Genomic DNA, 22839 nt, shown 5'->3' on the forward strand with positions numbered 1-22839 from the left:
ATCTGACCAACAGCTCAAAACCCAAAGATATTCAATTTACGATGAAAAAATGTAAATATAAAACAGAGAAAAGCAGAAAATCCTCACACTGGAGCAGCTGAAACCAGGAAGTGTTTGTAATTTTTGCTTGAAATGTGACGATTAATTGTTCATCAAAATAGCTGCCGGTGAATTTTCTATCGATCGATTGATCGTCTCAGCTCCAGTTTTGTTTCACGCGTTTCTAAACGAGTTTTAGCGTGAATCAAGTTTTCAATGCAGATCCAGTATCGGTCAGGCTCACAGTCACCTCTCCAAACTCTTCAAGTAAAATAAGATGCTATGAAAGGTGAAAATGTGTTTTTGGATCATTTGGTGTTTATGATGGAATAATGACATCTCCAGATTTCATTCTGTACAACCCCATGTTTGAAATGATTAAAACTGCAGACGCTGACGGCTGATTCTCTGCTGGTGGAGCAATGAGAGATGTGATCAGTATTGAGTGGATCTGGATAAAAACCCTGTTTTTTAGTCCCCCCTTTCCACGTTTCCATAAATGCTTCTGACCTTACTTGAAACACAGCGCTAAAAAAGGTATAATTTAATCTTCAATAACAAAATAACATTTCAGTTCTGTTAAAATATACATGAAAAACCTGTCAATATATATTAGGAAACAAACTAATTTGTACAAAAAGTACATCATTATTCTTATTCTAATAATAATCATATAGTATGATACATTAACCTAAGAGCAAGGTTGATATGAAACCAAAATAAATCATAAACTCTTCATACAAAGAAATTATTGAAATTCATCGAATTTCAACTTGATGAAAAATGCAAATCAAATTAACCGGAGAAAGAACAGAACAACTGAACAAATAAACACATTCAACAGTACTTAATCATTAAAACCATTGCACATCTATCTAGACTATCATCTATTGGTGCCAGTGAATCTTTGCTCACCATGAAGATTTCTCTAACTGCATCCAACACTACGGGGTCACATAACACTATTGGTACTGGTTTATTTTACTGTATCCTTATAAAATGTTATAAAACAGCTTTGATCTTCGCCAGTTTACTTTGTACACCAATGTATACTAAAGTGTAATTGTGTCTTAAAACGACCCACAAAATTTGAAACTGCAAACAGTCGTGGAAATCTTCTCAAAAAGGCATTTGGTAATCACCCTGTCTGCTCTGTTTCATCAACCTTCGCTGTTATTCCCTTCAGATTGCTCTGTTTTTCCTGATGAGGTGAATCCGCCGTTTGTCTAGTTGACCTCTGATGGGGATGAAAGATATTACACTACTTTGCCTCACATATACTTTACAGCAGCGGGCCAGTCGACTCTAACACAACTCGCCTCCGTCTTAATCTTAACAGCAACTCAACTTTCTCCATTCCATCATCTCGTCTCCTTTTCTTATTCAAATACACGTTCCAAAAGCAATAAATAATAAATGAAGGCAACGCTCATCCGTTGCAACGAAATCTTCCGTTCCTGTAAAAGGAACTGTTTAAAATTCTTCAGTTCTTTGATTTCAGTTTTAATTTTTTTCCTTTGTGTTATTTGAAAAAATAAAATACCTGAAATGACTTGAAATAAAAAAGAAAAATGCCAAAAAAAAAAGAGAAAGTCTTCTGGTTTTGTAGAAAAAAAAAGAAAGAAAACAAGCGAAATGAGGAGGTGGTTGGGTGGGGGGGGTGGGGGGGTTAACTCAAAGTGGAGGAGGGGAAGAGAGATCCTGGCCCGGTGTTACCAGGAGTGGTCCAAGCTGTATGTCTGCAGGAGGATGATGAGAGGAGCAGGGTTCATGGTTGGGACGAGGCTGCCCTCCATCACTCCGGAGTCCTAACCGTCTTCCCAGACCCCCGAACGGGCTTACGAACTCTACGACCTCACTCTCATTTGTTAATGAGCAACCCGCCCACCCAGCGGAGCTTGCAGGCAAACCACCGCCTGAGGGGACAAAAGTATTCGTAATGGAACTGCTCAAATTCGGGGGTCTGGCGGATATCACGTAAAAATGCAATATCAAGGTCTGACTCGGTGAGGATGATGAGGAGGAGGAGCAAGACAAAGAGGAGTCCAATGGTCACAAGGAGCAAACGGAGGACACTTAAGACAAATTTATTCACCTGTTCCACCTCGCTGAGGGCCGAGTCCCCCCCTGCACCCTCCTGTGCAGATCTACCGTCCGCACCAAAATCACCCCCTTCCCCATGCGTGGGGGTCCCCGCCTCCGACTCCTTTTCCTCCTCGATGCTGCAGGGCGCCCCGTTAATCTGGCGCGAGGCAGCCAGCTCCATGCTGTGCTCGGCCACCGGAGTGGGCAGGACGCTGTCGGAGGGGCTGTAGGCCTCGTCCGAGATCACCCTCTCGCTGGCGTCTGTGGCCTGGCTCCGGGAGCGTGGTATGAAGGATTCCCCGTGGGACACCGAACGCACCGGCGTAGAGTGGGCACTGTCACGTAACGACTCCAGACCTTATTGGGTGGTTCAGGGAGGAGGAGGAGGAGGAGGAGGAGGAGGGAAACAGACAGGAAGAAAGGAATATTACACTCACGTCACAGCATGACAGAAAAGATTACAGACATGGCATGATGTGGACAGTCATGCTCTATACGAGGGTGGTGTTCAATATACTGTAAACCTAAAAGGCTGAGAGGTTTGTCCAGCGGAGGTTACAGCGGCCAGACAGAAGTCTGATCATGTTTTCCCCTGAATCGAGCAGACGGTTCGAGCTGATGTGATGCCTAATCATCGTCTCTAATGGAGGAAATCGTCATGTTCCACTTACACTGGAAGTGTACATCCCATTCAACAACCACTGAGTGTACAAACCCATTAAGATAAAGTATTCTTTAGAAACAATAACAGAAACTGAGCCTGTTTCCTCATAACATCCTCTCTTTTATCTGCTAGCATCTCTAAACATGACACTAGATACTGGAGGTTACATCACTTATCGCACTTTGGATATTAGATTTCTCCATATGTGTCCGTCCTTTTAAAGCCTCAATACAACCCCCAATTATTATGATAATCTGCCAATCCTTTTTGACACAGACACAGTACAAAGTCAATAAATGTAATGTTTGACCTCATCATCTTCATTGATTTTTGTAAATATCTGCTTATTCTGAATTTGATGCAGCAACATGTTTCAAACAAGTTGGGACAGGAGCAACAAAAGACTGGGGAAGTTGTGGAACGTTCCAAAAACACCTGTTTGGATCATTCCACAGGTAAACAGGTTGATTGGTAACCTCCTGGAAAGGCTCAGTCATTCACAAACAAGTATGGAGCGAGCTGCACCACTTTGTGAACGCATGATTGTATTCAGGATATTACTACAAGGACTCAGGAACACCTCGTAAAGCCATTGTTGTTATGCACAGTTCATCTGGAAATGATTGCGCTCTGTTTTTACACAGCGACCCAACTTTGGAATCAGCGCTGTATTTGTAACAGAACCTCATTTCCTCAAACACAAAGGATTGCATTTTGCCTTTTTCCAATGCAATGCCGATGTGAGAGATGAGGGATGAAACCCACAGTCCTCAGTCAGTGCAGAAATGCATTACAAAGCTCAGCTGACGTTAGACAAGCGGTTACTTTCATAAAAAAGTGCTTTCTGCACAAATTTCCCTCTTTGTGGTATCATCCCTCAATCGCAGGAGTAGTTGCAGCAACCACAAATTGTTTAAATTTGCATATGGGTGTGCGAGTGTTCTTTTAACACGGACTTGTAAACCTGAACCTTCCCTTTAATGCCTGTAGAAATATTTCAAAAATATTTTTATCTACAACTAGTCGTTAGCTACCCCAATAAAATCTATATATAAAAAATATATGTAAGCTGATACTGAGAAAAGATTGATGCTAAAATCATACAGAAATCCAATATTACCATAAAACTAATTTCTCATTGACTTGCAGCATTGCCTAAAATAGTTTTATGCAACTGTAGGTCTTAAAGGGAGCACAGTACAGCACAGTACAGTACAGCACAGTACAGTACAGTACAGTACAGCAGCTAGCTTGGTAGAAAAGGCTTGGCAAAACCTGAGATGTTTGACAAATTGGTACCAACCTAAAACTATTCAACAATGCATTAGGGTAAATATAGAGCCATATACTGCGCTATACAGCAGAAGTCAAAGTACAGTATGTGAGAGCCTCACTACTTTGTACTTGTCCGTGAAGATGAGCTGTGGTTGAGCCCTTTGCTGACTGATCACATTCTCCAGAGTGTCAAAGCAGCAACATTACACCTTCACTATAAAGAGAACGGATTAAAATTCAGGTTCGATGAGAAAGCACATCGTGAAAAGGATTTTTTCAAAAACTGCAGGAAAAGTAGGACAGATCACGTCCGGTGTCTAAGCCTCTGCTGATAAGAAACTCAAGTTAAAAGAAGGAGCCATGATGGCAGGATGAGTGTCTGCGGCCATCTTTACTCAGTGTTGATCTGCCTCAGCTTATCCTATATTATGTTTACAACAGTGAGGTAGCGAACATTTATTTCCCATGTTTAGAGCTTTCTAACAATCTAACCTTCTATAACACAACACAGTATACCCCTCGAAACACTGTATACTGGCTGGAATCAAATACAGCTGCTGTATAAAGAATATAAATCTAAATCAACAAAATGCACGCAACAAAAGCACCAAGAAGAAAAAACAACAAATGCCTTTCCAATTAGAGAGACCTCCAGGAGACACAGACACCCACGGGAACGCTGTCTGGTGTGGCAGACACTGATTTAGAATAGAAAAAGGCGCTGGCACCTCCATGTAAAGCACACCCCTGGCTGGCTCTGTGATGAGTTTACCTGGAGGGTTGGTGGGCTGAACGCAGGGCAGCGGAGTGCCAGGGAGAGAGGTGACGCTGGCAGACTCCTGCTGCCCCGTCAGGGCGGGATAGAGGGGCAGGACGCCCAGGGCCTTGCCCAGCATACGAGGCCCCAGGCTCAGCACGCGAACCTTCACATCCCGGTAGCAGTGGTTGATCATGCGCAGGTGGACGTTCACCCGGGTGGTGATACGGATCAGACACTTCACCATGGCTGCGGCATGCACGTGTTTATCCCGTCCTTATGGTCCCTGTCCCGGAGTCCAGGCCACAGTCTCGCTGTGTGTGTGTGTGTGTGTGTGTGTTAGGCCGAAGGGTTCTCAGTGGTGGTTTGCAGAGAGGAGTGTGTGAGGTAAAACGGTGTGTTTCTGCAGCAGTGCTACAATCGCCAGCATTGGCCTGGCCTGCTTTGGCCCCACCCAGGTCAGTGACATACAAGGAATAGAAGACCTAGGTTATTTTCAGCTGGGGTATTAATACCACTGTAAGACACCCAGTCAGCACACACTGGGGGTGGGAAGCTCTTATAGCTGTCTTGAACCCGCAGAAAAGGACCCTCAATATACACAGTGCACCTGCTTCTGACCCCTATTTATCTCAGAGTACAAAGACTTATAATATGCACTTGAGAGGCAGGGCCAAAGGGTCTCACTGCAGGATTTACCCAGAGCCGGGCAGGACAGTACACCTGCTGCGCCCATGTCATTAATAGAGGAAGTGAGGCCACCTGTTCTGGGCCAGGAGCCTGCAGGTGGGCTGAAGAAGTGACTTTAGCTGCCACTGTGTTCGCACAACAAATTCACGATCGCTCAAACACTCACAGAGGCTCTGAAAGCCTGCATCGAAGTGGAGCAGGCTGACTGACGCACACACCTGCAACATACTCCGCCAGCGCTGTAAGCATGAACCGGGCCAAATGGCTCCTGTTACAGCATGTGTGTGTGAGTGAGTGAGTGAGTGAGTGAGTGGGTGAGTGAGTGCACAAGTGTGTTTTCTCAAGAAGGGGAGGAGTTCTCACAAATAAGCCTAATGGGCCCCTGATCCATTTAAAAGTTTGCGATACGCTTGCTTATATCTGAAGACGTGCGATCGTAACTGCTTCCTGGACAAATGTCTGTGGACGAGGCTGCGCGTAAACAATACCACACCCACTGTACGGCCCCCAAGAACGCACAATGTCTTGCGAAAGCACATATTTTAGCAGCTCAGTTCTTACCCTCCATGATGGATATGTGCACGGCTCTCCGACGCGTGCGCGGCACACTGCTGAGGCGAGGCCCGTGGGTGATGGACGGACAACTTCTGCTGGGCACGAGGCCAGCCCTGCAGACACAAACACAGACACAGATGCACAAACGTCACTGCACAGGGAGACAGCCACGAGAGGAGGTAACTGTAGCCAGTAGGTGCTGCTGATAAAATGACATCTACAGTAGCTTGGTGCCTAAGGAAATGGAGGAAAATTAAAGAAAAATCTGAATGAGAACATTCTGACCTCTCCTGAGTTTACAACTCTACCTGTGAATTTCTGGAGGTTCGCGTTTGATTTTGGCACTCTGCTCCATCACCTCTTTTGCCACTCGTCCACTGTTATAAAGCACAGAGATGATGCTCAGGATGAGTTGTACGTACACACACGCACATGCACAAACACACATAACCAGGCACCCTAGTGTCACCCAATGCCATGAAAGCCGTCACTGCAGTGGATGAGTACAGTGCATGAGCATCATGATTGAATTAACACGGTGAATTCAGCTTTGTGTAACTGAATTACCACCAGTCAGACAAATGCACACACAGACCTGCAGGCAAAAATATCAAAACAATGATCATGGTTTGCCCCTCAACAGTAAACTCAGTTTTTAATGAACTATGCTCCATATATGAATATTATCAGACATTTTTAATGCAAAACTACTTTCCATCCTTTTAATCTCGACCTTTCAATCGTCCAATTTTCTCTGATGAAAATGATTCACAGCGAGGTGTGTGAATTGTCCATAGAAACCAGGATATTGTTTCTGCAAACCCATGTCGCTGTTAAAAGCTGTAAATGTAATTTGTAAATGCAGAGCACTAGAAATGAAATTTAATTCACCTACAAAGACAAAAAAATCTAAAAAAAAAAATCTAGAGGCTCACTAAAGTGAGAACAGTCTTATCCTTTAATAAAGGACAACATCTTGGCCATACCACAGATTTACATCTCATGCAAGGTGATAATTCCTCATGTGATCAAGTCCCCTTCAATTCCCCCTCTGTGTCCTCTATCTGGTGAGGTGTCAGTACTATCTTCCGGGCAACAATAGGCTGACGTTACAGCACAGAAGGCCAAGAGGCTACATCTTCTGGGAACACCTGTCTCCGCTTCCAGCTGTCTTTTTTTTTTTTTTTTCCCCTCCCCTCCCTTTCATCAGTCATACTGTCTCGTCGTGTACTCTACCTGTAACGGAAACGGCTGCCCTTGAAGAACAGGTTGCTGCTGGACACAGTGCGAACCTGACTTGACTTCTCAAGCCTGACGGAAGAAGAAAAAACACAAGAGAAGAATGAAGCTGCAACAACAGGAAGGAAAACTGCTACTAGTATGAACTTAGAAGCAATTGACAAGAATATACGCCTAATATGATCACGCTGTTGAAGCGTGAATATAATGTTTGCTTTTCTAATCCCAGAACAAAGCAGAAACTAGAATCAAAAACCCTGCTATTAAATTATGCATGTCCTCTCCTCGCACTATAGGCACTGCATCCTTGACACGGTTCCATACAGTATTCAATATGTTTGTATTGTCACAGTAAGTGGGACATTAATGTTTAATTTGCTTTCAAGGGATGTGTGCTTCTCTGAACGACACACATCATCTTCATCACATGTCCTTCTACCTCTTACTTCCCCAGATGCCTTGTTTCAGTAAGATCTTAATAAGTAGCTTAAGAGACATCAAAAGGTCACACTGTATTAACTCCATCATTGCTCTGCCCTTCCTGTGCTCCCTCTCTTTCTCTCTTTCCATCTGCCAACCCCCACACGCTCTCTTCATCACCTGAGCCATCGGCCCGACTCATTATTACACCACTCCCGGGCCTCTGAGCTCTCTGGCTTTTTTTTAAATCACCTTTTCTGAGCAGGAGAGAGCAGAGGGGACCCGTACTATTATTCAAGGCTGAGACAGGGGAGCCATATCTCAGAGGGAGCGCTGAAGTGCTTGCAGTCTCGTGCCAGTGCACACTCATTCACTAAAGGTCAGAGGCAGCGCACATCTCATTTTCCCGCTGACAAACAACCTGGAGGAAAGGGCTTTTAAGGACACAGAGGTGATGGTCACCTTTCCGGCAGCACTCAAGGATGCAGAGCAGGTAACTGAATCACGACAGTGAAGACACTAAAATGGAAGATGGTCGTGGACTCACTTATAGAAAGCCTGGTTCTCCACTCCGCACTTCCAGAGGTGCTTGCATGCCTCCGGTGTGGGCGCAAAGTATGTCAGGATGATCTTTTCGTCCTGCACGTTGAAAATAAGAGAACGTGCAGGAAAATATAACAAACTGAGACACAAAAGCACCTTCTGCAGCACATTGGAACATATACTCCTGAGTTTTTTCCCCTGCGTCCAACAATTCATGCTCTCACCTCCTTCTGATTTGCATATACGTGGAATGTCTTGCCTTCGAACTTCAGTTTGGTCACCTCGTTCCTGTCCGGGAGAGAGCGTGGCGACAGTTACACATACGTTCAGCGAACAGGAACAGAAAGCCACAGCGTCTTTAAAAATTCATGACAAAACACTTTGAGATCACATAAACAGTCACGGAGCTCTATGTTTGGCTGACAGAACAAATAAGGGATAATATTCCCTGCAGACAGGGAATGGAAAACAGGGTGGAAACCTGAGCGCTGCTGAAGGTAAACAAATCAAGCCAGAATAAATACTGCAAACATAATATCAAGTCTGCCTTCATTATTGTAACAGGAACATTAGCTAAAAGCAAACAGACACAAAGACAAATTTACATAGAAGTGCTTTGTGTTGTTTTCATTTTCATTTTGTCTGTAAAGCATCAGACTGAATCCAAACCAGTTGGCAACTACCACAGGTAGAGGCTACTGGTTTCAGGCTACCGTCCCGGTCTAGCTGGTGTAATTAGCCATCTGTGCACATGCTAGCCGTCGGCTCCGATCACAAGCAGAGGCAGATGGATGAGCTTTGTTGACTGTGACTATACAAGCAGCTGTAGTGCAGAGCGCCCTGCATACAGCAGAGCTGTGCATTAACTTGTTCTGCACATAGTACTGGTGCTACAGAGGTTGGAAGTTTTGCAGCAGAGGCCATAAAAATGTTGCATGAGTGTAAAAAGTCTATTACTATCTCTAAAAACCACCACAAGCAGTGCAGTTCATCACTTAACAGGAAATGATTTCAGACAAACATTTTCTTTATTTGCTCATAACGGTTAACTGCACAGACATAGAACCTCTTGATATAGAGTGAAATGAGGGCCTGCAGTAAAGTGTTTGCCTATTTACATCCCGCGAGTACTCGAGGAGTGTTCTGTCTTTGGCTCACATAAGAACAACGCTGCACATTTGGCTCACCATTTGAGAAAATGAACTCTCTTGTTTCCCTGAAGCACCACAAAACCAAATGGTGTGAAGGCGAGGAAGGCTGGGTTCCCAGACACATCCTGAAAGACAATTTCAAAACAGAACACACTTAAACACAATTTAAACAGAAATCAGACATGATGTTTTACAGAATGACTTGCTATCCAAAAAAAAAAAAAAAACAGCAGTGCTTGAAAAACCTTGCATGGATGCGGATCAACACCATATGTTTCCAGCATCTGGGCTTTCTGCAGGAAATTTCGCTCTGATGTTTCAGGTGTCTGTCCACTGGGGGAGAGCGACAACACACCGAACATCTGTGTCAGTCCACCAGAAGCATCAACAATGCAACAGAAAAAAAGTCTTGGAAGGCAAAACACTTCAGAGAGAGGCACAAACAAATTAATTTCCAATAACGTGATACAATAATTAAGGAAGGCTGAAATCAGTAGATAGCGGTTAGACCCAAACTAGATCAAACATTAACACAGGATCAAGTTGAGGCAATATGGGAAAATATGGGACAATATATCTAAAAAAAAAGAAAAAAGCAGTTATTGTTTTCCTCAGTTTCAGCCTTCAGGCTGTCAAATCACTGTTCAGTTCTCAATTGTCTACTTGGTGAAGAGGAAAGAAGAAACCACTAGTGGGCAGCAGAGCCTCATGCTGTTCTTGTCGCTCTGTTCCCACAGCATCAAAAGTGGACTTTGTTGATGCCGTTCTGCCTCTATTGTGTCTCACAGTGCATCATTACACAGACATCTTTTACTCTTTCATGCTGAACTTTATTTAACAAATGCAAGATAACAGAGATGCACCTTCACATTAGAAATGATAAAATACTTATTTTGTTGCAAATAAGAATCAGCTGTGGGATCAGTGTGTGAATGAAACACTTCATCAGCTCACCTACTGTCTGAGGGAGTGAGGTGTGTGTGAGTGTGTGTGCATGGACCTGCTCTATCTGATCACTTTCATTATTGTACTCTGCTGCTCTTCCAGTTGAAGCTGGGGCTAGGACCCATCACTAATGACTGTAATAAAGGGCAGGCTATAAGCTCAAGACGATCTGACCTGAGTTATTGGAGTGGATGGTAGAGGAGAGCGTGCTTTTCTGTGCTATCTGCTCAAATGAGCGATAATAATCTGTCTGGCCGACTCAATACACATCAACGCTGCCTCATTACCGCAGTCAATTACATAAATGTCAGAGGTAGTGTCTTGTTTGTTCAGCCTGTGTGAGTACAGGTATGTGAACACAAGAGACGATTGTGCAGTTTTATGTTTTTGGCTCTTACATCAGCTCTGTCTTGTGTATGTCTGCAATCCGGCGCTCCAGCTTTTCCGAATGTTTAGGGAAGAACTGGAATTTGGAGCTGTAACCTTCAGGATGCTTCCCGGGGTCGTAATCACCAATCTCAGCTGGAGGAGGGATCGGGGGGGAAAAGAAAACAGTTAAATGCTAAACATATTCACAAACATCCAGAGCAAATGAAAGTTGAAAATGACGTCTGTGCAGTTTTTAGCACAGTGGCGCTTTCGCGAGTGGAGACGGGCTGAACATGCCCAGGATTATTTGTGTTCCTTCATGCCACACTGCACTCCCTCGGATGACCCTGATGCCGATTTCTCTCTGCAAGGAGGAGCTGACCAGGCAGCCCATCTTTAATTCATCAGCCCCTCCTCCTGAGGACATGCCTCTCCTCTAACACTGAGCTTTCTGCGAGGGTAGCTGTGCCACCGTGCCTCATGTGCGTTGCGTTTGTTTATGTTGGTATTTGTGTGCGATCAGAGTACGATAAGATGTCAGATAACCACTTCAAAGACTTTATAAATGAGCATGATTTCTCCTTTCAAGTCACTAAACGAATCTTCACAAGGTGCAGAATAACCTTTCACTCTGTGCCAGTTGTAGCGTCAATATCAGTTCGCAAAATCAGCTAAGATGAGCGTGAAATGCTTATTACACAGACAATTTTGTGTGTGGATAAATGGAAAAAAAAAAACACTGCAGGCATTTTCTTTGAGGAACATTTTACTGTACGTTCTCACTCTATCAGCTAATTCAGCTTCTTTCCACATAACAATCTATTTGCTTGGCTGTCAGCGTTCATCAGAGGGCTGAACTACCGGGCACGGGAAAACAGAGGTCACGAACACGGTGCGAAGCAGAGAGTGGTGTAAGTCATTTCCATCTGTCACCTTCCATTACCTTGAAGGATGTGGGCGGCCAGCACGGCCGCGTCGGAGGTTTTACACAGGAGCCGACCGTGGTAGAGGTCTCGCTTAATTTGCAGGAAGACAAGATATCTGCAAAGAAAAGGACAAAAAAAAAAACACGTCAGACCGTCTGACAGACATGCTTGTAAGAATACTGATGATAGTGAGCAGTGTATCCTGTTACATTTCTCTGTGAAAACATAGAGGGATTAAAACAATAAGAACAGGCAGAGCAGGAGCAGCTAAACAACAAACCTGATAAACCTCAAAGCCCGGTGAGTTCACGTTCCCTATGGCTGGTTTGAATATTTCTTTTTGATTTAGCTGAAATGAGGGTTTTGTTTTGGGGAGGGGGGGGGGGGACCCTGAGGGAGAAGCCGCTACTGATACTGTGCTTCTCTTAAAGCCTCCAGCCTATTTTCAGACTCAGCCAGCCAATCAGCTCCTCAGGCATGAAACATCTGAAGCAAATATCATGACGGTGATGATGATGGCAATTATTGTTTTTATTACCATTATTTGTATTATTAGAGGCAAGAACAACACATTCAGTGAGATTATTAGGGTTCATCTTTTACAAAGCCCACAAACATGAGCAGGAAATAACACATGCAACTCATTGTTTTTCACCGTCAGCCAGGAGACCTGCTTCCCTCTATCTAGGCCATTTCCACATAGGCTAATAACGCTTCCCGAGCGGAGAGCCACATTAAAGAGCTGCTTACATTTCCCATGTCGTTCACTCTGCAGTGCAGCAGGTTCACCAGACCCTTCTGAAGGTGTGACGAGTATAATAATGGGGTAACAGTTCAACAGCCATTCCAGTGCTGATGGCTGCTGATGTTTTGCATCTGTACAATACAAACATGAACTCACAGACGTAGCATTCTGTCATGTTAATTCACCTTTACAGTACTTACAGTACATGGTAAATTAGTTCCTAAATGTCCCCTGGAAAGCAGAAAGAAGTTTTTTTTTTTATTAGTTTGGGCCCTAGCACAGTATATTGATGTTTTTAGAATGTGTTGATTAAAGTGCATTTTCCCCAGAAAAGGAAAAAAAATCTTAATTTCATTTTATCTATTCATTTTCTCCTTTTTGTTTGTCATATGGATCTCCTCACAGGTGTAATTTTGTTTGTCATATGGATCTCCTCACAGGTGTAATTTTGTTTGTCATATGGATCTCCTCACAGGTGAATTTTGTTTGTAATATCGATCTCCTCACAGGTGTAATTGTTTTTCTGTGGATCACATGATGCTGTCACACAGTCTGATGAGGGCTTAAAGCTGACAAGCGTCGGCAGTACATTACTTAGCTTAGCTGCTGGTGCTGCTGTCTGCTTCTCCAAGCTGGGGGTGTGCCGACTGCCATCTACTGTAGGGAACAGGCTGACTATGCATGAGTAACTCATACAAGCTCACTTCAAAAAACACAAACTATCCCTTTGATGTTATGAGTGACACCTGCGTTTTCCCTACTATGTCCAGTCAAAATGTTGTGTGGTGGCGTCGAGGTGGTGTCTCTCTAAAATTTCTCTGCACAATATGATTGGAGGGAGCACGAACGTCATTCCGACTGTCAGGTGGAATGGTACGGCACACTTATTTAGTGATAAGCTGGCACATGCTGGTTCCTGTCATGGGTATTTGGTGTGAGAGCTGGTCATTTGGTAATACCGAGACCAAAAAACTGCATGATGAAAACTGTTCTTTATAGAGGTTCTTCTGCCAGATCCTTGTTCAAAAAGTCACTGAAGCAGGAACTGATGAGTTAGGTGTTACCAGATGAGTATTACTGATGAGTTGATGAGTGCCCTCGTGAGTATTAGATGAGTTAGACGTTATTCTGTTTATTTTTTGGTGCAAAGAATAAAGACTAAATGGAAGGAGCCTTGCGTGTGATTGATGATTTATCCTCTCCCTCCCCCTGTGGTCTGCCCTCTCCACTGCCATCATCATGTATCACTCTCTCCTACTCCTCCTCACCCCCACACCCAAGCCTTTCACTCTCACTCTGTTTCCTTTCCACTCTCAATCAGCACCCTTTGCCCCATATCCTCTCTATCCACCCTGCTCATTATGTACACTCTACATGTGGCGCACATTTCACCTCGTTACACCTCGGCCAGCGAGTAGCCTCCTCTCCCACTAGTCCGTAAACTACACATGCACACATATACCAGCCGGCTACTCTCAGCATAACCTGAGGCAGTGTTCACTCTTAGATTTAATTTGTCACTTTCACCTCTCTGCAAATTCATTTGAGAAAACAATTATAACAGGACCCCATTTAGGAAGCATTACCACGGAAAACGTGTGCATTTGTACCCAAAAATCTGGCATGATGTTGCTTTTAATGCTGTACCCATTATCTTTCAGAGACTAAGCTATGAGGGAAGGCTTTTACAGTCCCCTCTGCCTCACAGCTCCTCCTGCAAACTGTGTTCTGTGTAATATTTATAATAATGATTTAGACCGAAAAGTACTCAGGCATTTTAATTATGAAGGCCCATAAATAATGTTTTGGAAAGAGACACGTTTGGTCTGTTTAAAAATTTTAGAGCACAATCTGCACTACAGGCAAATCAGAAAAAACAAGCAGCTGCTTTTCACTGGTTTTCAAATGATGGAAAAAATGTGCTCCTCTTCCTCACTGTTAAGCTGAGACAAAGGTACGCTGTAGCTGTAGTGTCCTTATCAACTCATCTTTAGTGAGAGCAACATCAATAGGTCGTACCGAGTGATTTCCTCCTTGAGAGCAGCAGGCTCGGGAGGGTAGAACTTGACTCTCAGACACATGGTGAATGGAGGCTGAGCTGCAGGAAACAAACACAAAACATTCATGAAATCCGTTCATATAAAAGATCAAACAATGAACAGGACATCAGCAGAACATTAAGGCCACAACTAGCCCTCTATTATTCCTTTGCTTACTAACTTATCAAGAGTTGTAGCCGACTGTCATGTTAGACCGTGGCATTATTTACTGGTGGATGTTTACTGAGCATATTTATGCATATTTATTATATTTTTAGGGTGGCAATTAACATTTGGCCAGGGACAGCAGATGAAATTGAGCATTTTAGGCTAACTCATTTACAGTTATTGCTTTTGGTGATCGATGTATCATCCCTGCCATAAGGGCATAAACTACTGAAATAAAATGTTGTTTTTACTTTTGATCAATCATTTATTTTATAACATGTCACAAACGCAAGCATGCTGTACATGTGGAAGAAATATTCAGATCCTTTCCTTTAAAACACAACAATTAAACAGTATAAAAAATGACAAGATAACAGTCCTGCATTCAAAATGATCTATTAGCAAACATGCAGAAGTATTAACAGAAAAATGTAACTTAAGTATCAATGGTAAAAATGGGTAAAATTTATTATGCAGAAAAACTGCCCCTATGAGTGTGAGTGATTATTATGCAGTATATTAAATTACTAGATTATTTTTACTGCAATTATTACTATCTATAGTAATCACTCTATAACGATACACCATGGAGGTTTTGTGTGTAAAATCGTTTTCTGCAAAATGAGCGGAATAAAAAGTGTATTTGCCTTTCAAATGTAATAAACACAAGTGTTAAGTAGCATAAAATGGAAATGTTGAAGTAAATTATAAAAAACTCACTATTGTACTTAAGCACAGTGGTTGATACTTCAGCAAATTGATTACATTTCAATGTTCTGAGAAGCTTTTACCAGCAAATGTTTAGTGTTTTCATAGGATACATTTCTGAGATGATGAATTACTTCATCAGTGTCTGTATATATAATATATATTAAGTCATCGATCAACATCAGTGCAGACGTCGTGTTGAGGATGCTTCCTCGATTCTCAACATAAAATCAAAGTACTTACATTTCATTTGCTTTGCGATTGATTTGGTGAACTCCAACCAGTGCTGCATTAGAACGAAGAACAGATAAATGCAAATGATTAAATGTCACAAAAATATCGACACATCAAATCATTCAGCTGATACGTTCAACATCTGTCGCCATGATGCCCAGCTGTTACTCCTGACAGTTTTTTGGGAAAACCCGTCAGTGCCACATATGGTGCTACAACGGCACGATTGGAGCAATATATCAAGGCGCATTCTGCCTCCAGCCTTCTCCCCGGTTGCCTTCTCGCCAAAGCCAACCCACCCACAGCAACAACCACCAAAATAGTCCTGAGTGACAGCATAGGAAATGCAGCATCAGCAGGACTTGGCTCTTGTCTGCAGGACTACAACATGATCTGTGAACACGTGAATACTTCATGAATCAAGCAGTGCTCACTACACGCCTCACAGCAGAGGAGCCCGATGGAGCGACCGTCAGTCTGAGAGGCGGCGTGAATAAGAGAAAGTGAGGAACACAACTTTTCACTCTGGACCACCGTCTCACTCTCACTCTTCCAACTAAATCAAATCCAATCCATTTTTAAAGCATAGTCACACGCGATTTTCATACGGACACAAAGCAACACCGTTCAATTCAACCACTTCTACTTTTAAAACATGGGCTGCAGCGGATGTAACAAGGCAGATTTAGTGAGATCTACCAGCACAATGTGGCAGATATGGAATATAATACTCAGAAGTATGTTTTTCTGAGTGTGTAATCACCTGAACGTAAGGATAGAAGTGAGTCCACGCCACACTAAATGCACGGCCGTGACAGTGACACGAATGAAGTCTCATCAAGAGACCCAATATGTCAAACTATTCTTTTAAACCAGCAACAACGTCAACACATGACATGACTGGTTAGTTAAAAAACAAAGTATAAACTTCAGTACTACACTGAGATATGTATTATATCATTCTAATAAATCGCGAAATACTGAAAATGTTTTTTTCTTATTCTCCTAAAGGATTTTACAGCAATGACATCTCAGTTCACTTTAACATTTGTGATTGCTTTTGGGAGATGGACATGCATGGTATTTTTACAATTGAAGGGATATGATCGTAAAATACAGGACTTATGCGCACAAACACTGACCCGCTGCTTGTCTGGATCCACATATCTGATGCCAAAATAGTCTTTCTCCAGCAAGTTGAGGTGGTGGCAGATGAGGTCAAACAGATACTGTCCCTTAGCATCCCGCTGCAACAGAAGAGAAGAAGAACCAAAATTTAGCAAGAATTCCCACAACAGATCACAAACATATTTGTACAAGAATAGATAAAGCAAAGAAAAGCCACTGTCCTGAGTTCAAACATAAGAAATAATTCCTGCAAGCAGAATGTGCTTCAGATTTTTTTAAACCCTGCCAGAGATATCTCAGATTCATCCAATATTAATACGCAGCCAGAGCCATCTGAAGTGTCTGGAATAAACCCTGTCCACATCTGAAAGAGGAGCTCAAAGAGAGGATGGATTAAATATGCTGAGATCTCATTGGGGTTTTGTTAATACTCTGCATTCTGAACCTCATGAGGAAGCTTCCATTAGAGAGCCATTTGTGTATGGAGCAGCACGGAGAGGCCTGGGCATCCTCCACTGTGTCCAATACATATCTGATACCCTCCTCCCTGTTCACAACAATGTGTCTGCATAACACTGCTGAACATCCTGGCTCAAACCAGAAAATTAGGATCAGACTGGAACAGAATTTCTTGTAGAGATCCAACAGTAGCACATAATACTGTTTGAGGCGCTCCACAGCATTCGCTGTTAAGAAAAGATGGCAGCACAGAAAGAAATTAAGAGCTGCTCTTCAACATAATTTGTTACTTTTCCCCTGGAAGGGTTTCGTACACCGATGAGGGATGCAGATATAATTGGCACAAGAACATTCAGAGCGATGATTACAACTGGGCATCACTGCATAATAAACGACAGTTCTTTGGTTAATCAAACGCTGCAGAGGTGCCACGCTGCAAGTCACAAGACACAAGACAACATGAAAACTCTCAAGCTGTACCAATACAAAGGAAAAAACTCAATATGCAAACATTTTAGGTCACTTCACAAGATTCGATATCATTAACTAACGTGTCTTTCGGGAGGTCATATACCTCAAAATAGTTTTAATTAAATCCATAAAGCTCTGCTGTCTATGACATTTCAGCATCTTGACGTCTGTGGCATTAAAGCATTACATCAGAGCATATTTCTAGTAAATGTGATGATGTTAGAAGGTGGGTGTGATTAAGCAGTATCAAGAAGACAGCAAACATTAAACCAGGGGCCCCTCCAGTGCTGGAACTGTTCACCGTCTCCGTCCACGGCGCTTGGTCAAATTATTTGTCTTTTTAGTTATTAGTTTTGCAACTTATTGATCTTCTGATCTAAAACATCAAAACTTTGCTCATTTAAAACTGTACTTAAGCTCTTTATAGAGCTGTTAATTCAATCAAACTAAAGTATTAAAATCTTAAAACGATGCAGCGCCTGTGTCTCGATCATGTTACCTGCAGTCTGATGGGCGAGTCTAAACCCTCACGCTGACTCGTGAGGAGGGTCGGCTAAGGTCAAAGTTGGACAGCCGCAGTCGGCCATCTCGCTCCTCCTTCCTCTCCCTCTCGGACTGTTTACACTCTGACAGCAAAAGGAAGTGTCACTGGCAGCGCTCTCCTCCATGTCATTACTCAGGCCGCAGATAACAGGCACTTCATTAGGACAAAGGCCTGTCGATGCTGGGCACGTCCCTCAACTGCTGTAACTCTCTGTGCGATCAAATGCCGATAGGAGGTGCGCTACTGGAGGTAACTGACCTTTCGTAGCGAGACCGAGGGCCTTCACGGTCACTCGCCACTGCCACGTTGAGGTTATTCCTACAATATAACACTAGTAACCAATCTGACGTGGCTGTTAACTTACAAGGCTTTGATAAATGAAGGAACAACGTTGTTTGTGGTGCGCGCGCACATGTAAACTCCTGCAGATGAGTACATGCATACACACGACCAAAATAAATTTAATAAAAACAGACACACATGAAGATTTTTGCAAACCACTGATGTCAAGAGGATCCACTAATCCGTGGGTTTAAATGCTTTTGAAGTAATCGGGTTTTAACTGTCTCTCTACACTAACCTGGTTTCTCAAAACTTCATGTGTGCAAGAAACCCAGTTCCTGTAATCAAGGTAGGGGATTAGAGAAATATAACTCTACCAGCTACACTCTTAAAATAGTTTGTCAAGACTGCATCATCTGATCTAATTAAGATACTAATTTTGTGTTCATTTAAAATGTGGGACACAATGAAAGCTAAAAACCTTCTTGTTTTAAACTGTAAAGCATTCTTCTTCCTGTGGTTTTGTCATTGGGCTGGGAACCCTGCTATAAGGAGCCACAGGGAGCGACAAAGCCAGCCACAAATGAAAAACCGGTTCAGTGTGGAGAGGACACACTGAGTCAGAAAAGACATCTGCTCTTTTGTTGCAAGGAAAGGGCAAGTTTGTTAGTATTCAACAGCACTCCCACCAATCGCCCTCCCCTTTCTCCCTTTTTTTGCTCTCCGGTGCCCCACCTCCATCTCTCTGCCCCACACCGAGCACAGCTGCATCATTCCCCCGCTGGTCTCTCTAATTACAAGATTGAGGTGATTGCAGAAGAGAAAGGGAGTCCTGAAATTTCTAATTAACTCTAATGAACCTTTTCCTCGCCTAGATTGGCATCTCAATATAGCAGGAGCTTCCGCAGATTTCCAAAGAGGTTTCGCTGGATTTAAAGCGTTTTTAGCAGCCAGGTGACCAAGTACGGCCCTCTTTTTACTGTATCCAGTCCTGTTGTGTTGTATTTGCTGAATAAACAGGCTCTCAGGAAAGGCTCTCATCAGATGGGAGGAGGCTTACCTGCACTTAATGAAGAGCAACGTCACTCAAAGTCATCCTTTTTGTAAAATATGCCACATGGATTTTAGTGTGTCACACAGAGGGAATCTGCCAAGCATAAGTCCTCCCATAACAATTGTCTCTCTTGCCAGCAGCCTCTCTCAAACTCACAACTGAAACACAATGTGCAAGTGATGTGTGCATATCCTTCAAGTAACACATAAATAAGTGTTGAATTTAAATGCCCTTTTATATGATGCAGGGACGTTCCCAGCATTTCATTGTCAATCAGGAATCCAATTCTAACCAGCTAACTGTAGTCACTTCCTGTAGGAACTAGCTAACCCAGTCCTGGTTGCTCTATTAAAACAAGTGGTGACCTAGTGGTGATTGTAGGATTCACTGTGTGTAGCCTTGTCTAAATGTAAGGGGTATGTGGATAAAATCAAAATTAACAGGTGTGGTTCTCACCCTTTTTTTTTTGCATTTTTTCTTTTTCATTTCCAACCCTCAAAATCACTTTTGACCCTTTAGATTCATCTAATGACCCTTTTTGCAGGTCCAATCCCTTGGTTGGGAACTACTTCCTTAACAGATATGGTAACACCCAGTGCATTCAATATTAAATAAATAAGACATAATAAAACAAGTAATGTAGAACCGCAATGATTAGTTGATCAATTGTTTAGTCAATTGACATACAATTAACTGGTAACTATTTTAATGATAGATTAATCCTTTTGAGTCATTTTTCAAGCAGAAAATGCCAAAATTCATCTACCAAAATATATTCAAACAAGACATTTGGAGACAGTATCTTGGTTTCCTGGGAGAAACTGGGGATGGACATTTTTCACTGATATTCCATAGACTAAACCATTAATCAATTAATGAAGCCGATAACAAACAGAAGCATCAATAATGAAAATCATTGTTAGTGGCAGCCCAAAAATACTGATATGATGATGAATTAATATAGACAAAATATAAAACAGAAGCACGGAACTGTGAAATAATATATGCGTTAATATTAAATATTATTTCATCAATTCAATCTGTTTCATCTCGTAAAGCCACTGATCATCAAAGGACAGAGCCCGACCGAAGCAACAGCAGATCATATACCATATATATTTTTACTTTACTATTTTTATTCACATGATTATTCATCTCATATTGTCTTATTTGTTTAACCAACACTGGACACTTTGGGTCTCCATAAAAAGATTCCCCATGCATAACTACATTTTAATAAAACATTCGTATGTATTAATTATTTGCCATTTTTATGTATGCTTGAAATAGTTTGAGGACAATTCCGTTCAAATGTTGGGATAAATGTGTTTGCATCTCTCACGGGCTTCCTGAAACAATCTGATGGGCATTTCAGAGAGACACAAAGGACTTAAACAGATGTGTCTGACATCCCTCCGACTCAACACAACACAGTGCTTCCTAAAGAGCCCCCAGTGAACAATGGACACTTTCCCTTCAGATTAATCATTAAAATGGTCTCCATGTCAACACAGGAGCACGGAACATTAATAAAAGATTTTATCACTTTATAGTGGGAGGAGTGGGAACCCGATGCCATTGACTGTGTGTGTGTGTGTGTGTGCGTAGTGTAAATCTAAGGGCACCTAGAGCCCCGAGGTGATTTCTTTGGTTTCATAAGCAGATTACTTTCTTTTGTCCCACGAGGCTGAGCGATTGCACTGGTTAATGTGTCAGAGCGATTCTGTCTCCCGACCGAGCGGCACGAAGCCATGCCATGACCCTGCCACTTCAGCTGGGACTGGGAGCACACAGAGGCCAACCCACAACCACTTACAGTCAATATCAAGCTCTCTTTGCAGTCGGCTGTAAAATCAAGTCTGTTCCGTTCAAGTCATGAAGTGAAATGCTTTTCCCACCTGGTTCAAGCTAATTAATCACAGGGCATAACAACAAAGAGTGTTTTGCATGCACAGAAAGAGTGTACACAGAAATAATTTGTTAGTACACATTTCCAATTATTTTTGCTGTAGATCATATATATTATCGCTACAGCAGGCATTTTGGTCACTATTGTGTCATTCTAAAACAACAGATTAATGCAGGCTGTTGCAGTATTAGAGCAAAAATATCCAACAGTGATTTCAGACGTGTTTTAGAAATCCAAACCTTGAAAATAAAATAATTGATGGCACTTGATAGCATTAGTCTGAAGCTGATGAATCTGCTGCCTTCTGACAAACAATGGAAAACGTGCCGCTTGGATATCAGAGCAATGACACACAAAACAGGTGCTCCTGACGCACAAGTAGGCTTCCCTCCACGAGAACGGGAATCGATTACCGCCTGAAATTCAAGGCACACTGCTTTGTTAAAGCACCAGACGCTTCTATTGTGGCTAAATGATTAAAAACAAGAGCAGCGCGTGTTGGCACACAGCGCTCGGGTTCTTTTCAGCCGTATATTTGAAAATCAATGCCAAGGAATCAGTGTTTTAAAACAGAGCTGTTAAAATCATCTAGCAGTAAACAAAAGGCTGCTATGAGCTGCATTCACGCTGCAAGGGTCAACACATTACTGCAAATACAGTCCTCAGGATAACTCCAGTGGCTAATGGGGTGAGAACAAGAGTCTTCAGTAAGAAATAAAATGAAAGTGACTTTAATATGGAACTGCAAAAAACTTCCTCTCCCACTGAGCCACAGCCAGCCAGCAATCATCACAGTCATTAGCTGATGAGGATAATATACGATTTCTGAGAGGAACTTCATCGATGAGATCAGCCTCACGGGATCCACTGGTCAGTAGGAGAGAAAGGAATTAAAGAAATAGAAAGATTACTATTGACTGTGCTCAGACAGGTATCTAAAAGAAATAGTGAGGCAAAACACTCCATGAAATTGAACAAAATGGCTTATCTCCCTAAGGCGCAAAACCAATTGATCAGCATCGCTGCAACGGCAGCTCTTAAAGAGAGTTATTTTTTAACTTATATGGAACCATGAGCGGTTGAAGGAAACACAGAGCCTGTAATAGACAGTGACAGAGTGGCTCAAAAATGATTAAAATGCTTCAGTCAGGCTCTCCTAAATCATCAATCATCAAATCAATTGCTGGAGGGACGAGACAACATTGACAATCAGCATCAACATCACCATGTCAGAGTGACGCCTAAAGGAACAATACAGCATAAAGCCCAAGGGCACATTTTAGGATTTAACAAACACTGACCATAAATGTCACCAGCACACATGCACACACACACAGATATAATGTGACGCCGCCGCAACGAGCATGTGCGCTGTGAAACAGAGAAAACAGTTTGCATTTTCCAGTCTCACCAGGCGAAAAGTGGGCCATCAAAACACGA

At 42.5% G+C, this 22839-nt stretch overlaps 1 protein-coding gene across 1 annotated transcript in view; it reads right to left on the reverse strand.

Moving 5' to 3' along the window:
* Window positions 1–1900: 1900 nt before the first annotated feature.
* Window positions 1901–22839, reverse strand: part of LOC121608209 (FERM domain-containing protein 5) — a 55618-nt gene continuing 34679 nt past the window's right edge. The window contains exons 2-14 of the mRNA XM_041939396.1: window positions 16695–16799; window positions 15562–15604; window positions 14423–14501; window positions 11676–11773; window positions 10762–10885; window positions 9664–9751; window positions 9455–9543; window positions 8492–8555; window positions 8272–8363; window positions 7302–7376; window positions 6374–6442; window positions 6072–6178; window positions 1901–2481 (exon numbers count right to left, since the gene is read on the reverse strand). Coding sequence (XP_041795330.1) covers window positions 1901–2481; window positions 6072–6178; window positions 6374–6442; window positions 7302–7376; window positions 8272–8363; window positions 8492–8555; window positions 9455–9543; window positions 9664–9751; window positions 10762–10885; window positions 11676–11773; window positions 14423–14501; window positions 15562–15604; window positions 16695–16799 — 1614 coding nt within the window. The remainder of the gene's footprint in view (window positions 2482–6071; window positions 6179–6373; window positions 6443–7301; window positions 7377–8271; window positions 8364–8491; window positions 8556–9454; window positions 9544–9663; window positions 9752–10761; window positions 10886–11675; window positions 11774–14422; window positions 14502–15561; window positions 15605–16694; window positions 16800–22839) is intronic.

Source organism: Chelmon rostratus, chromosome 6 (genome assembly GCF_017976325.1).
Source record: "Chelmon rostratus isolate fCheRos1 chromosome 6, fCheRos1.pri, whole genome shotgun sequence".
In the NCBI taxonomy this organism is placed as follows: domain Eukaryota; kingdom Metazoa; phylum Chordata; class Actinopteri; order Chaetodontiformes; family Chaetodontidae; genus Chelmon; species Chelmon rostratus.